This window comes from Alosa pseudoharengus, unplaced genomic scaffold (assembly GCF_046254945.1).
Source record: "Alosa pseudoharengus isolate Yale_2024_CS ecotype anadromous, Long Island Sound unplaced genomic scaffold, YU_APseudo_1.1 YU_APseudo_1.1_scf_4, whole genome shotgun sequence".
Taxonomy (NCBI): domain Eukaryota; kingdom Metazoa; phylum Chordata; class Actinopteri; order Clupeiformes; family Clupeidae; genus Alosa; species Alosa pseudoharengus.
The window spans coordinates 19,799,653-19,816,836 of NW_027468774.1; the positions used below are offsets into that span (position 1 = coordinate 19,799,653).

At 42.8% G+C, this 17,184-nt stretch overlaps 1 protein-coding gene across 1 annotated transcript; it reads right to left on the reverse strand.

Annotated features, from left to right (window-relative positions):
- Positions 1 to 2,334: 2,334 nt before the first annotated feature.
- LOC143101906 (matrix metalloproteinase-25-like) lies at positions 2,335 to 15,820 on the reverse strand. Its single transcript, XM_076265198.1, has 10 exons — positions 15,403 to 15,820; positions 14,002 to 14,134; positions 13,296 to 13,446; positions 12,627 to 12,931; positions 12,334 to 12,513; positions 12,112 to 12,187; positions 11,844 to 11,926; positions 3,517 to 3,666; positions 3,061 to 3,342; positions 2,335 to 2,827 (listed from the first exon to the last, which is right to left on the reverse strand). Exons 1-10 carry the CDS (start codon positions 15,538 to 15,540, stop codon positions 2,577 to 2,579), a joined length of 1,749 nt encoding a protein of 582 aa, XP_076121313.1. The 5' UTR covers positions 15,541 to 15,820; the 3' UTR covers positions 2,335 to 2,576.
- Positions 15,821 to 17,184: the final 1,364 nt, after the last annotated feature.

Sequence of the window (17,184 nt, forward strand, 5' to 3'; positions counted from 1 at the left end):
GCAATCAAGCATTTTGGACAATATATTGTCACAAGCTGGCAGAATAGGCAACAGGCCGATGTGCGTTTTATTTGGAGACTGTTTTGCGAGACAGAGACTGAGTTTGCTGCTGATATTCTGGGGATAGGCTACAACATAGCCAATGTACGACTTTAGCCTTTTAATATATTTGCTGCATTAGATCAGTCTTTCTAGAACAGGCAAGGGCTTTCTAGCCCATCAGCGCATCTCTAGTGTGTGTGCCTCTCTCTTGCTCAGAGGGGAGGGAGAGGCTGAGGGTCGATCCAGCATGGATTCTAAACTCTGTGATGGATAGGATCTACAATTAGGTGTTAACAATACTACTACGCTAGGTCGAAGTACTCCCAAGTGCTAGTGCGCCACACATTGTAGTTCTCCGGTTTATTCGCTTGAAAAATCGCCACGTTTCATGTTGCGTGGCCGTAGCATTTCTATCAACTACTCGTGCAACTGTATTTAAGTCGGGAAAATGTGGATGTTTTTGATTACTTCTACGCTTAGTTACCGTCAAAGCCCGCTAGCATAGCAACATGCTAACACAGTCCAGCCGCGCACCAGAGCGTTTGAGTGCACGTACCGACACGGGAGAGGTATGACTCAACTCGTGAAAGTTAAGGTAAGAACATATATTACTACTGACATTGGGTGGCGTGTTCCTTTAATACAGCTCCTACTCTGGGCAAGCCTCTGATGGCCTCTCAGCCAGCCATCCCACTTCCTCACCTCATATGTAGCGAATAAGAGAGTGCAGTCACCCTTCCAGGGCTAAAACCCTGGCCTACAGGGTACCATACCTGCACCCTGACTGCATTGCAAAGACCCTAGGCTCATTGGTATGGCCATCAGAGTGCATGCTCAACCGTAGTAACAGCACTCCTTCACAGTGCTCATCTCTGGAGGCAGCCTTAAAATCATTCCAGGGGCACCACTCCTTTGACACATCTATTTTCATTTAATGTCGCAAATACCGTAAGATCCCATTGTAACTCATTATGTTAAATTGATATTTTCTGATACCCTGGAAATCCAGAGTTCTCACGAGAGCACAATTTAAATAAGCTCAGCGAGTGACTCTGGCGATGAGTAATGATGCTCATTACCTATGCCCATGGAGCCGAGCTGCACCAATCACTTTGGTGTATCATAGGCGTGCAAGAGGTGAGCTAAACAAATGACGACAGCGTTGCAATGTCGAAGTCTGGAATCAGTCAGTAAACATTGGTCGTAGTGATACCCAATTGCGTGCAGTGATATTTTCAAATGCATGCTTGGTGATTTTCCAGGCTAATTTTCTGAAGAATGATGACCCGATGTCCACCGCAAGGGAGATATGATAAAAGAAAGAAAGAACATTTTTGACTTTTTTTCCCTATATGTGTCCTTTAACCATAACCTTAATATCAAAACATTTTTTCTGGGTCCCAGGAGGATATGGCCTGTTTGTATTGTTCAGTATAAGTATAAGTATATATACTCTTTTGATCCTGTGAGGGAAATTTGGTCTCTGTATTTATCCCAATCCGTGAATTAGTGAAACACTCAGCACACAGTGAACACACAGTGAGGTGAAGCTCACACTAATCCCGGCGCAGTGAGCTGCCTGCAACAACAGCGGCGCTCGGGGAGCAGTGAGGGGTTAGGTGCCTTGCTCAAGGGCACTTCAGCCGTGCCTACTGGTCGGGGGTTTGAACCGGCAACCCTCTGGTTTCTTTCTTTCTTTAATCTTATAAGTACGAGGCGCTAACCAGTAGGCCACGGCTGCCCACATTTAGAATCCGTTGAAAGAATCCAGTAGCCTATCTCATGGAGGGACATGTACAAAATTCCAATCTATCTTTGTTGGGTGATAAACTTAGACGGGAGGGGAGTGTGATTCACTTATTAATATTAGCTGTGCTAGATAGGCTTGTATGGATGTTAAAAGGACACTGGGTCATGTCATGTAAAGGAACATGGTATTGCAAATAAATGAATAAACGCCTCAACTTTATTAACTTATGGTAAATAAATGTTACACTATTGTGCACAATCCCATGTTTTTCTGACGTGAGGATGCTAGCTAGTTAGCGGTGATTAGCTAACTATTCTAACGTTAGCTATCTATTATTCTGTGTATCAGTGTTGCATGGGCGGGACTTGCAAATGGTCAATTCCATTTTCTTTGTGTCTCTGAAATCAGTGTCTCTGTGGGACATGCGAGTGTAAATAGCCCCAGTTTCCCTATAATGCAGCAAGGCAGACATTTGTGACCTGAATAAGCAATGTTGGCTAACATGTGGTCAGTACACACATACCAAACAATTTCCATTTCCATTCAGAAAAAAGAAGCACTTTATTTGCATAGGATACAGAAGTGCCATTGGAATTAGTGTTGTGTTAAGATACTGTCTTTGTTAAAACATCAGAGTAGTCAGGGTAATTCCATATTTACAACAATAAAATGGCAATGCATTCCCAAGCTGCAGCACTTTTAAAACAATGTCTCCAAAAAACGAAACATTTACATGTACAACTCAGTATAAAATCATACAAAATACATCTTTAAACACTGAAAATCAAAATAGTAAAATTTGGCAGATTACAGCCAGGGCCAGTGTGGTGATCCAGGGCAGGGCCGTGGAGGTGAGAGCCAGGCCTCTAGAGCAGCAGCAGGATGTAGGCACCTTGGTTGTGGGCGTTGGCTCTACACCTGGAGGGTCACATTTCATCCAGTCAACTGTAGTGGATTTTGCCTTGATGGGTCCTTCATTCAGTCCTCCTCGTCCAAGCACCCAGTAGGAAGAGCCCTTGAAGAAATACGTGTCTCCTAACAGAGTGAAAAACATCATAAGGTGTTGGACACACAAAAGGCAGAGGTGCAACAGGTTATATAAAGAAGGATCGCATAGGTGTAGTAGGTGTGGGAATACCTCCAAAAGATGGAAGAATATAAAGCACAATTTCTACACCAGCTCCGGAATTTGTCACTTTTTGTGGTGCACATTTTCTCTGATCCCCCCCCAGCCTCTGTAACCTCACTGCCCATGGATGCAGTCTTACCGTCTCCCCAGCTTATGATGTCATCTGGATGTGCAGGCACCCCATTCCAAAGCGTGGCTGATTTCGGATAGCCCACCTCCTGTCTCATGCCTGCACCTCTCTCGTCAAACCTCCAGAACTCTCCACCGCTGAATAGGTACGTTTTCCCATTATGAGCCCACACAAATGACGCCTCCAGTTTGGTCGGCACGTGTCCTGCCAGTGTCCGCATGCCCCAGTCCGCCATTGGACGGGGGTAGTCAGGGAGCGCTGTCCTGTCCTTAAACACCCAGTACTGATCGCCTGAGAGAGTCATGGAGCACAAGATCAGCTGTAGTTTACATACACCCCCACATGCCCATAAGCACCTACATGTGCTATACAACACGTGTTGGGGAAGTTTAAACAGACATGTTTGTACTCAGTCACGAAGTACAAACTGTACGATAGAGGAACATCCTTATTTTTTTTCCTCACCGCTGAAAAAAACAATGTTTCCATTGGCCCTCTCATAGACGGCATCTATTCTCTCCAAGGTGGGAGGAAGACCAATCCAGAAGTTCTTAATCAAAGCAGGGATGAAGGACAACAGGGAGCCTGAGTGCTGGACCCGCCAGAAGTATTTACCTGAGAAAGATACATATAGGGAGGAATGGAGAGAAAAGAAGATAAAACATGGAGGAATGTTGTGATGTATTCGTTTTAGTAACTGTGTGTAGCTTATGTATATGTGTGTGGGTGTACACATGTTTGTATGTATGTTTGAATTGATTGATGCTGTAACTGTTGCCATTATGTTGAGTTTATAAGATAATTTGTTTAGGTTTTATTTTGTAATTTTACATTGATTTATCTGGTAAGACAGAAGAGACTTTTATTTTGAAACCTCTACTGAGCTGCTATAACGTGAGTGAATGAGAGAGAAGTATGCAGGCACCGTATGCATTGCTGTTGAGTTTAAGGTCACGCAGTTGAAAGTATTACAGTACATGCTTTAAATTAACTGAAGTTAAGAAGAACAGTTTAATGTTGAAGATAGGAAGGCTTCAAGATGATTTCCTTTCGTAGCATGCAGCCAACGAGGTAATTTGTCTGTCTGTATTTTATTTTCTATACGTGTTATTTTACTGCTGTGTGTGCTAATAAGCTAACATGAGTTTATGTGTTTAATACTGTGTATTATTAGTTTTCACGGTTTGACTATGGAGAAGACTTCCTTAAAACCAGTAAAAGGAAACCACTTGTGTCTGCCCGTGCTTGAGAGGGAGTTACAGTGAAAACTCGGACTGTTCATCGACGCGAGTGGGTGATACAGCAAGCTGAAGGACTAGCGAGCTAATCTCAACGTGGTGGCCACGGTTCATCGAACGGTCGTCGAAGGACTGGCAGATGAGTGAAAAACACGTACTTGTAACACGTAGTTAAAACACACACACGGGCTGGAAGAGCAACGTTTCAAGGCAAAGCCATAACGAACTTGGACACTAACAAGAGTGGGCTAAGAGGGCTTTATAAGAGGTTGCTGTTAAAGTTCATGTGAATGATAGCTGATTTAATTATTGTGCTGTATGTGGTTACAACTTTTCTGCTTAGCTAAAGGTTTAACTGAAGCTTGCCATCAAAATTCAAATTCAATGCTATATGCACATTTAAAGTGTGAGTTTTTTGGTAATGTTAAGTGAAGGCTATTTGCTATTTCATATTTGAGTTCTCCAGAAGTGGTCTAAGTGAATTGATATTTTGTTTATACATTTTCAAGTTTCTAAGTGCCTTTTGAAGTAGGGCCTACTTCAGTGAAATATTGCTATTGACAATCATAGCTTATGATAATAATTTTATGTTTAAACGTACACACTTACATTTAAGAGACATTTATATTTAGCAATTGGTAGCAGGTAATGCTGAGATTAGCCTAGCCACATTTTCTGTTTAAGTTACATTTACAGTACATTTATATTGACATTTATGTAGTCAGTTTAAGAAAGTTATTCAACTATGGCAGAGTCTAGTGAGTCTACAGCTCAGGTAAGGGACAGTGTTAGGGATGATGTAAATCAAGACCCTTCAGAAGCTCAAGCTGAAGTTCAGCGAGAGGGCGTGGAGCAGCCAAGACGTGGTGAACGAATCCGTACTTTAACAGACAAGGGTAAAGAAATGCAAGACAACAAAATTAAAGCACTTCAACTAAAGTTCAACTATATTTACAGCAAATGGAGAACACAAGTTAAATTCTCTAAACAGCCATTATCACAATCATCAGAGCCTTTATCAGATACTCTCCTTAATGACATTATTGGTGATGTCAGAGGCCTTTCTGCAGATATCCAGCGAGTGTATGATGAACTACGCAGTGTTTCAACTCCAGACCAAGACACTCGCCGGAGAGTGGATCTGTGTGTAGAGATTTCGAACTTCATTGTTTCCAGAGCCTCAAGTCGTCTGAGTGGAAAGGTTCCAGAAGAAGAACAGCATGATTGGCCAGAAGCAGGTTCTCTTTGGAACTCAAAGAAAAGTTGGTTCTGTCACCTCGATCTTGAAAGCTGCATCGGAGCAATCAAGCAAGTCTTCTGTGAAACGGCAAGAAGCTGCTGCTGATGCTGCAGCAAGCCAAGCTGTTCTGAAGGTGTTGCAAGAACAAGAAAGAGAGCAATTGGAAATACAGCGCCTAGAAGCAGAAGCTAAAAGGAAGATAGCTGCTCAAGAGGCAGCAGTTGTAAAGCGCCGTCTAGAACTAGAAGCAGAAGAGGTAAGGAGAAGAATAAAGAAAGAGGAAGAGGAAGCTGAAATGAAAGCTCAACTAGAAGAACATGCAGCTCTTCAAAGGACTCTGGAGGAAAAACGGAGAAAGATAAAGCATTTGGAGGCGGTAAAAGAGCTCAGTGCAGCGCAGGCAAGAATGCAGGTGTATGATCGGGGGTTTGCCATAAAGGAAGAGCCGAAAGACATACTGAGCCATGAGATGGTAGCAGATAACCAGCTGCTAGGTCCCACAAGCCGTCTGCCCCAGTTTGTATCTCCTGTCCCACAAGCTGTGACAATCTCCTCAAATGAAAGTACAGCTGAGCTTGTCAAGCTACTGGCAGATGCTTTAAGCGCCAACAGAATCCCAGTTCCTGAGCCTTCAATATTCAGTGGGGATCCATTGAAGTACAGCGACTGGAAACTCTCATTTGAAACACTCATTGACCAGAAGAATATCCAAGACAAAGAGAAGATATACTATCTCCGTAGATATGTAAGTGGACAAGCTAAGACTGCACTTGAGGGCTATTTCCTACTTGGAACCGAATCTGCCTATGTTGCTGCATGAAAGATTTTGGAAGAGAGATATGGAAACCCATTTACAATCGCAAAGGCATACAGAGACAAACTCCAAGCATGGCCCAAGATGGGATCTAAAGACAGCTTTGAGCTCAGAGAGTTTGTTGATTTTCTCTGTAGTTGTGAGGCCGCCATGGTCCACATCCAGGCATTGCAAATCTTGAACGACTGTAATGAAAACAGAAAGATTCTTTCAAAGTTACCTGATTGGCTAACTGCGAGATGGAACAGGAAAGTCATTGAAGTAGAAGAACAGAGCAGCCAGTTCCCCTCCTTTAGCCAGTTTGTGAAATTTCTGACAAGAGAAGCAAAAATTGCCTGTAATCCGGTTACATCATTGCAATCACTAAAGCAAAGTGAAACTGACAAGCCAAAATACCAAAGACATCAAAATGTTAAAGCAAAGACACTGACTACAAGTTCTAATGAAGAGACTATCAAGACATGCATTTTCTGTAAGAAGACTGGGCATGCTTTACACAAATGCAGGAAGTTTGTGGAGAATTCAGTCACTGATAGAGTGAAATTTGTTCAAGCTGAAAGGCTATGCTTTGGTTGCCTCAAGTCTGGTCACCTCTCAAAGAGCTGCAACAATAGGAGTGTTTGCGATGCATGCCACAAGCGGCATCCTACTTGTCTGCATGAGGAGAGACACAAAGAAGAACAAAGACTACCACGAACCAAACAAAATCCAAGTCAAGAGAAATCAAGTACAACTCAAGAAAAGAACAAAGAAAGGCCTCAAGCAACACAACATAAAGAAATAGTCACAGTTGCTACTTCAAATCGAGTAATCCTGGATGAAGCTAATACACAGACCTCTGCAATAATTCCTGTCTGGCTTTCATCTGCAACTCAACCAGCGCAAGAAGTCCTTGTATATGCTCTCTTGGATTCTCAAAGCGACACAACTTTTGTTCTAAGTGAAGTAGCCGAAGCTTTGGAGGCCAACAAAGAGCAAGTCAAGTTAAAACTCTCTACTATGGCATCAAGAACTACCGTAGTAAGTTCTCAAAGAGTGAACAACTTACAAGTCCGTGGCTTTTACTCTGGTAAGAAGATCTGTTTACCACCAACCTACACACGTGAATTTATTCCCGCTAACAGAACTCACATACCAACTGATGAAACTGCAAAGGCTTGGTCCCATCTAGAGCACCTCCAAGAAGATGTAGCACCTTTGCAAGACTGTGAAGTAGGTCTGCTCATTGGTTACAACTGCTCACAAGCCCTTCTGCCACGAGAAGTTGTGTCCGGCAAAGAAAATCAGCCTTACGCACAGCGCACGGATCTTGGATGGAGTATTGTTGGCCATGGGAATCCCTGTGTAGATTATGGAGATGCCTTCGGAATCAGCCATCGCATAGTAGTGAGACAGGTGACACCAGGTGTTGAGCCCTCTGTCAATCTCAAAACAGAAGTGCACTATGTGAACAGATCCAAAGTTAAAGAAATTACCCCTTTAGACATCATAAAGGTCCTCGAATCAGACTTCTCAGAAAGAGCTGGAGAAGAGGATCCTGTGTCTCAGGATGACCTCAAGTTCCTGTCAAAGATGAGAGAGGGCATAACACAAAAGGAAAATGGTCATTATGAAATGCCATTACCGTTCAAAGAGGAAAGACCAAAACTACCAAACAATAAGATATGTGCAATACATCGCCTAAATTGTCTTGAAAGGAGGCTAAAAAAGAATGAGACATACTACAAAGACTATGTCAACTTTATGGATGACATCATTTCACGTGGTGATGCAGAGAAGGTCCCTGAGGAAGAAATTGACAACAGTCCGGCTTGGTATATTCCACACCATGGAGTTTATCATCCACAAAAACCCGGGAAAATACGTGTAGTGTTTGACTGTTCTGCCAAGTTCCAAGAAACATCTCTCAATGACCATCTGCTCACTGGACCTGACCTGACAAATACACTGGTGGGTGTCCTGTGCAGATTCAGAAAAGGCTCCATAGCAGTGATGTGTGACATCGAAAGGATGTTTCATCAGTTTCATGTGAAAAGAGAAGACCAAGATTACTTACGATTCCTTTGGTGGGACAATGGCAATTTGGAAACCACACCATCAACCTACAGGATGAAAGTCCACCTGTTTGGAGCGTCTTCGTCTCCAGGCTGTGCCAACTTTGGCCTGAAACATCTGGCAGCACAAGGGCAAGATCAATACAGTGAAGATACGATACGCTTCATACAAAGAAATTTTTATGTAGACGATGGTCTGGCAAGTGTCCAAACTGAGGAGGAAGCCATCCAGCTTGTCAAAGAATCAAGAGAACTTTGTTGCACTGGCAAGTTAAAACTTCATAAGTTCATTTCCAATAACAACAATGTGATGGTATCCATCCCAGAGGAGGGACGTGCCACAATCAAAGATCAAGATATGGCCTTAAGCCTACCACATATGGAGAGAGCGCTTGGAGTAGAGTGGTGCATCACATGTGACTCATTCAAGTTCAGGGTTCAAGTAAAGTCCAATCCACTAACAAGAAGAGGTGTGCTCTCTACTGTAGCCTCGATGTACGATCCATTAGGATTCATGGCACCTTTCGTCCTTCTAGGGAAACAAATACTCCAACAAATGTGCAGAGAGAAGATCGGCTGGGATGAGGAACTTCCAGAAAATTTAAGACCTCAGTGGGAGTCCTGGATCAGAGACCTACCTAATCTAGCTGAAATGGAAATTAAAAGATGCTACTTACCTTCAAGTTTCGGCAACGTCAAAGGGTATGAGCTTCATCATTTCTCCGATGCTAGTGTGTCTGGATATGGTGAATGCACTTACCTGCGAGCTGTTAGTGAATCTAATGATGTTTATTGCTGTCTAGTAATGGGAAAGGCAAGAGTCTCGCCGACGAAAGTTACAACGATACCAAGACTGGAACTCTCTGCGGCAGTAGTTGCAGTCAGAACCAGTGACATGCTCCATAACGAACTAGAAATCCAAGATCTCCAAGAATATTTTTGGACGGATTCCACAGTCGTTCTTGGCTACATAAATAACGACGCCAAAAGATTTCAAGTGTTCGTAGCTAACCGGATACAAAGGATCAAGTCAAGCACAAAGCCTGAACAATGGGCCTATGTTGCATCTGAGGACAACCCGGCAGACCATGCCTCTCGAGGGTTAACTGCGAAGCAACTCAAGACTTCCAATTGGTTCTCCGGACCGAAGTTTCTGTGGGAAAAGGAACTACCTGACAGAAAGTGTAAGGTGGGAGAAGTTAAGGAAGATGATCCGGAACTCCGCAAGGCTGTTGTGTTAAAAACTAAGGCAAAGGAGGAAAGATCATTAGTGGACCGCCTTGAGAAGTTTTCAGATTGGTCAAGGGTAGTACAAGCAGTCGCCAGGTTGAAACGACGAGTCAAGGAACACAAAGGTGTGAAGCAAAGAACCAACGAAAGCACAAGCTTAGAAGAAAGGAAAGAAGCAGAGATTGCGATCATCAAGTTAGTTCAAGAAGAAGCGTTCCCAGATGAGATAAAGAGCTTGAAAGTAAGGAATGTTGTCGCCAAGACCAAACATAGTACGCTGTACAAGTTAAGTCCAATTTTGGATGAAGAAGGTACCTTAAGAGTGGGAGGACGCCTAAGTCAAGCCTGGTTACACCCACATGTCAAGCATCCAGCGATACTTCCCAAGAATAGTCACATATCAGCCTTACTTATCAAGCACTTTCATGAAAGGGTTCATCATCAGGGACGTGGAATGACCGTGAACGAACTGCGAGCTAATGGATGGTGGATCCTAGGATGCAGCAGCGCAGTATCGTCACACATTTTCAAATGTGTCAAGTGTCGTAAGTACAGAAGACGTACTGAAGAACAAAAAATGGGTAACTTACCTCAAGATAGAATGGAAACGACTCCACCGACTCCACCATTCACTTACGCCGGCATAGACTGTTTTGGTCCTATCTATGTTAAAGAAGGAAGAAAAGATGTTAAAAGATATGGTCTCTTACTTACCTGTCTATGTTCAAGAGCCATACACATAGAAATGCTTGATGACATGACAACTGACGCATTTATCAATTCCTTGAGAGCGTTCATTGCCATGAGAGGCAATGTTCGTCAGCTACGAAGCGACCAAGGAACCAATTTTATTGGTGCAAGGAGAGAGTTTGCAGAACTCATGAAAGGAATGGATGAAGAGAGAGTGAAGGCTCTAGGATGTGAATTTCTAATGAATCCTCCAGCGGCAAGTCATATGGGCGGCGTCTGGGAGAGACAAATTAGAACTATAAGGAGTGTTCTTACTGCAATTCTCGACCAGTCAGCGCAAAGACTTGACAGCTCCTCTTTAAGAACATTCTTATATGAGGTAATGGCAATTGTTAATAGCAGACCACTTACCGCTGAACATTTGAATGACCCATCCGCACCTGAACCTTTGACTCCAAACCACATTCTTACGATGAAGTCCACCATAATACTTCCTCCACCTGGACAGTTTGTGAGAGAAGATCTGTATCTTCAAAAAAGGTGGCGTCGAGTTCAATATTTGGCCAATGAATTTTGGATTCGATGGAAAAGGGAATATCTATTGAGTTTACAACCAAGACAGAAGTGGCAGAAGAATAGAAGAAACCTGAAGGTGAATGACATTGTACTTTTACAAGAAGATCACGCACCACGCAATGAATGGAAGCTGGCCAGAATAACAGAAGTTTATCCAGGGTCAGATGATAGGGTGAGAAAGGTCAGATTGTTGGTTAGTGACACCTCATTTGATGATAAAGGTAATTCCACAACAAAGACAGTGTTTCTTGAAAGACCTGTACACAAGCTTGTTACTTTGCTTGAAGCAGAATAATATGTTTAATGTTTAGCCTGACATTCCATACTGGTTGATAACAGGAAATGTTTTATTGAATGATTGAAGTGTTCAATTGCAACTGTTGTGTTTAGAGAAATCCCACATACAGACTGGTGTGATTTGGTGGGAGTGTAACTGTTGCCATTATGTTGAGTTTATAAGATAATTTGTTTAGGTTTTATTTTGTAATTTTACATTGATTTATCTGGTAAGACAGAAGAGACTTTTATTTTGAAACCTCTACTGAGCTGCTATAACGTGAGTGAATGAGAGAGAAGTATGCAGGCACCGTATGCATTGCTGTTGAGTTTAAGGTCACGCAGTTGAAAGTATTACAGTACATGCTTTAAATTAACTGAAGTTAAGAAGAACAGTTTAATGTTGAAGATAGGAAGGCTTCAAGATGATTTCCTTTCGTAGCATGCAGCCAACGAGGTAATTTGTCTGTCTGTATTTTATTTTCTATACGTGTTATTTTACTGCTGTGTGTGCTAATAAGCTAACATGAGTTTATGTGTTTAATACTGTGTATTATTAGTTTTCATGGTTTGACTATGGAGAAGACTTCCTTAAAACCAGTAAAAGGAAACCACTTGTGTCTGCCCGTGCTTGAGAGGGAGTTACAGATGCTGTTAAATAAACTTGGGTTTACCCCTGAAAAAGAAGACCTCTCCTCTGATATTGGCTATGGCATCATAACCTCCTTCACAACGATCAGGAAGGGCAGGCATTGGACTGGAAAAATGATCATCAAAAACATTATTATCTCTTTCAACAACATTCCCACCACTGTCATCCCCTTAACCATGTCCACTATTGTTTTTCACATTTCAGTTTAATTATAATCATCATCAGTGGCAATATTATTATATCACAATATCTTCCTTTGTCTGTCATAAGATGGCAAGTGTTATTCTTACTGATCAGTTGGTCTCGCAGGTATGGGAATGGATGGCATCTCTGGCATCACAGGTGGCTGTGTCCGAACACCTTTCCCTTCAAAGACAGTTAAACTTCTCTTATATGCTATTCCTTTCAAAACTTATGACAATACGAATGCCATTCTCAATAACTGTACATGTGTGTGTGTGCACTGCGTTTGTTTAAATACAAGAGAGCAGATGTGCGTGTGTGGTGTGTACCATAGAGTGTCTGTATCCCCAGCTGGTCGTCACTGGGCAGTGTGTAGCTACGGAAGTCTCCTACTGAGCCCTGATAGTAGGGCCTCATGATGGATGGGACAGAGGAGGAGTGGGAGAGACCCAAAGCGTGGCCAAACTCATGGACGGCCACTGCAAACAGGTCTGTGGTTCCATTCACGTCTGACAGAGGAAGGAGAGGGAGATTAAATATATATGCAGTGTCAATACATAACACAACTGTCAATAATATTATCCAAAATTGGCACATGTAAATCTATGAGGCTCATCGAGACCTCCATAGCTCCAGTGTTCCCCATCATCAAAGTGGGTGTTCCCCGCCATGTCCCCTGTCCCAGGAAAGAATGCATGGGCCAGCGTCCCCCCTCGGCCATCGAAGGGATATCCGTCGTCATGGTAGCCACGTGGGAAGGACACCTCTATGTCCACGTTCTGCCGTAGTTCTCCTGGTTTAGGGTGCACCAGGTGGAAGCGCAGGGGGGTGTGCTCACCCCAGGCGCGCAGGGCATAGGTCAGGAGCATCTCCACCAACTCTGGGCGCAGCCAGGGTGAGCGAGAGGGCGACGGGAAGCTCAACACGCTGCAACCAGAGAACAGGAAGAGTGGCTATGCTAGTGAAAACAATGCCCTGTATCTGAACATCACAGTACAAATTGGAGTGTCCTCATGGCTTTTCTCACTGTTCCATATACAGTATCAAGCAAATGCATGGCAAGCAACATTATTAATTTTGTGGTGGAAATGCTCACCGTTTTGATAGATACAATAAACTCAGCAAAGGCAGATTATGCTTTACTAATACATGATCATCACTACACATCATGTTTTCATATGAGTGTGTAGGACTATTCCTAAATCATTTTTAGACAGCTCCTTACAGAGATGACAGTTCATCCAGTATCTTGAGGATATGTTGTTTACGTACTCTGCATATTTTCACAAACCTCCATGTGATGTCTGTTTTATACCATCTAAGACCTGTCAGACTATATCTCTTCTTCCTCTTTCTTTTCCTCCTTCGTAGCAGGTCTTCAGTGCCAATGATGTCTGGTAAAGAACAGCGAGGTTTGTCCATGAGAGCTGATGTGGCCCTGTCTTAGAGATGTGAGCAGATCATCATCATCATCATCATCATCAAAACTAGTTAAATAAGAACACACAAAGATGGAATACAATCACATGGGACCAAAAACAGAAAATAAAGAATTGAAGTAGACTCTGTAGTCTTCCTGCTTTGAACCAAATAGTTTCAAGGATAAATTATATTTGTATTATTCTGAGATCAAGTGACCCTTGTATTTATAATGCTGCACAAGCTCAACAGCCTGGTCACTGGTCACTCTAGGAGAGATGACCGGGATTTTCCCTAGAATTGTCATGTCTTTAGTTTTTGGCACATTGATGTTCAAGAAAGACGACTTGCACCAGTCTGTGAAATCGGTGTCAGGACCATGAGCAGGTCACTGCTGAGGAGAGACACAATCACTGAATTGCCTGTGAATTATATGATGCCTCACATTGGCTTTGTCTCTCCTTTGTGTACAACACAATAAAAAGAGAATTTAAAATGATATTCGGTTCATGATAAGGGTCTTCAATGCAAATCAAAGTTTGTCTCATTCTCTCAGGCTGGCAGGTCATCTGAGTTACCAAGAGTTCCTGTTTCCTCCAGCCCAGCAAAGCGCTGCATCTCTCGCAGAGCTCTTTCAATGGTCTCCTTGGTGTGAAGTCTCCCCGTCCGTACATCTGCAGGAGGCAAGTAGCCATAGCGGCTCAACCAGTCCTTAAAACAGAAAACAAAGGTGACAGAATGACAGGAGGCCACCGGTGTGTCACATGTGGCATGGGGTAGACCAGATAACTTGCACATACAGCAGGAATATGGAATGGTTGCTACTTCAGACAGTCTCAGTCACAGTTAGGGCATTTAGCCTCGGCCTATTTGATTTTGTTGGTGCTGTTGCGTCCTATCCAAAGCAAGAGCCAGACCAATCAATGAAATGATCTCCTTTACATCATACTTTGCTGCAGTTCACTGTCAGGGATGAAGGCATACAGTAACCATGATCTAACACTGATATGCATGTGTCATGTTCAATATATAAAGAAAACTGATTGTTGATGTTGATGTTACTCTTTTGTGGGAGACTTGGGGGGAAATGCTTTGATGACATCGTTGAACTTTCAGACATCCATAAATTCCTTAACAAAGTTACAAGCAAATCGTGTAAAAATACTTGTAAAACAACTGTGAAAACACATATAGGCCTATACGTCTACGTTACTAAAACGCGCGCGGGGCAGATAACAATGGGCCCTAATGTAAATGCTGGGCTAAGTCTAAAGTCTAATTAATGACGAATCTCTAAGTGTATATGCAAATGCAGTACCACGAAAAAAGATCCGATGGAAGCTAAACGCTGTCTCACGACGCATGATGGCGTCAACTCTTGCACGAGAACTTTGTTCACTTTGCACTTTGCTAAATTACAGGACCTGAGTTTCCAACCTATCAATAGTGTCTGACTGCAGTACATTCTTGTTTTCTAGTGGGCTAGCTGGTTATAATGAAATCACACACACACCCCTAAGCATGAAATAAGAAAAGCATACGAATTCATTAAATATTCATGCCGCAAAGTCCCTATATGCTCCAACTTTTGCTGTTAAAATAGTTGTCAATATTGCCTAAATAGCGGTTTAAGGACACTTACAGCTATTAGACACATTATTTTTCGTTGAATAGCCTATATAATTGTGCATTCTGTGAATATATCCTCTGCAGACTGTGAAAACACCGTTTAGTTTCCAAGAAAATGTAGGTTACATTAGGGTGAAAACAGGCCTTAAATTACCTCGTTGCGAATAGCTTAATCAAAAATGTCTATTGGCGGAACAAGACCTGTTTGAGGGATTCGACTAGTTTTACAGTAAAATAAATAAAATACCAGCATATTACAGGCCAACATAATTAATTTCCCAAAGTATGGTGCGCGTTCGTGTAGCATATGTGCTGTTTTCATGGGGTAACCCCCGCAGTAGCCTACTCACCACTCCACGGGAATAGTGGTCCACAGTCAGAACAGGGAGCGCTGAGGATATGCTGGGAAGTATTAATCCGACCACAAGCAGCGCGTAAAGGTTCATTTTATGGGACGAGGTAGTCCAAGTAATTGTAGGGTGGCACATCAAATTTGCCAAGTAGACTCCTTCGGAAGACAAATAGTTGCTTTACACAACGCACACATTTCCAATAATATGTCGGCACCATAAAGGAACATTTCACAGCATAACTTATATTTGTAGCTTTCCGATTTTGCACAAAGATAGGCGACAGTTCTCAGCAACACATTCTCAGCAGACGCTACAGATTGATGTTTTCCATTTGCTTTTTGTCTCGGGAGACTAGGCAGCGCCCGGATCAATATCTATATAGGACCTCCTGTAACGGGACTGCGCCGGCTTTCAACTCAGACTGTATGGATTCTTGTCAGCAAAGTGATCTCTCCATCTCCCTCCCTCTCTTTAGCTCTATCTCTCTCTCTCACTCACACACACACACACACTCAAAAACACACATGTGAGACAAGTTGCAGCTGGAAAATGTTTTGGATTGATTCTGTTACCACTAGACTGTTTATGAGCAGTGCTTGCTGATGCTGACTGCTTGATAAACACTGTTAACCCATTACAAATTCATATTCTGCAAGTGAAGGACCACATGAAACACTCCCTCACTCACACACACACACACACGCACGCATACACACACACACACACACACACACACACAGACACTTACATCAGAGTGTAGGCAGACATACCGTACTATAAAGTAGCCTACATACACATATTGACACTCAGACACATATAAACACTTAGACACACAGACAGACACAGACACACACACACAGGCCCCCAAAAAACTGTTGAATGGACACACTGTTGTGTGAATAATGAAGACACTATATAGCTGGCATAACCCGCACTCTAACACAGGGAGCTGGAGGACTCCATGAGTCATAAACATAACAGAGTGTCTGCTTACAACTCCACCATTATGGCCAGAGAGGATGGGGGTGGGGGGTGGGCTGAGGGGGAAGAGATATCTTCACTTGACTAATAATACGCCAAATAAGAGATGAAGGGAGTTACACGACGAGAGTGAAGAGAAGAGTGGCATGTGTGTCCAGCAGAAAACTGGGGGATGGGAAAGAGGAAGAGGAGTGGAGAGAGAGGGGAGGAGGAGAGGGAGACCTTCTTCCTTCTCCATATTTAATTGAGTCTGTCCATAAAGAGATGGGGTGGTGGGAGTCTGTATCTGTGGCTGAATGCCGGTGTTTATGAGTGCATATGTATCTTTGTTATTCCCAGGATGCGACCCCCTGAAGTGAATGAATGTGCATGTTTGATCCAAGGGAGGATGTTTATGCATTTTTTGTATGAGAGGATGGGAGAGGGAAGCAGAGAGGATTAAAAAAGAAGCCATATTACCCTACTTTTTGGCTGATGCTCTTTTTAAACACTGCACAGTGGGCCACAAAGAGTTTCCTCTATGAGTAAATCAAAACACAGATGCTCACCCTGTAGAAGAGGTTACAGCATATTGACCACCTCTCTCTCTGGAGTTAGGCCCACTGTTTCCTTCTGATCTTAACACTATTGGAAACTATACAATCCCCTCACCATATTGTACAGTACAGTACGCCATAGGCGTTTGTTAGATCTGGTATGTTTCATCTGACTGCTTGATAATGACAATGTTTACATGAAAGGGGTTTGAGTGCACATACGGACAATGTATAAATGAAAGTTGTGCATCCTGTCATGATA

Excerpts from the sequence above, each read along its gene's own strand:
- LOC143101906 (XM_076265198.1), bottom strand. The coding sequence starts at position 15,540 with ATGTGCCACCCTACAATTACTTGGACTACCTCGTCCCATAAAATGAAC. Across the intron at positions 13,447-14,001 it reads GGAGGAAACAGGAACTCTTG|ACAGGGCCACATCAGCTCTC; the intron begins GTAACTCAGATG and ends CACATCTCTAAG. Across the intron at positions 12,188-12,333 it reads GGGGATACAGACACTCTATG|GGAAAGGTGTTCGGACACAG; the intron begins GTACACACCACA and ends CTGTCTTTGAAG.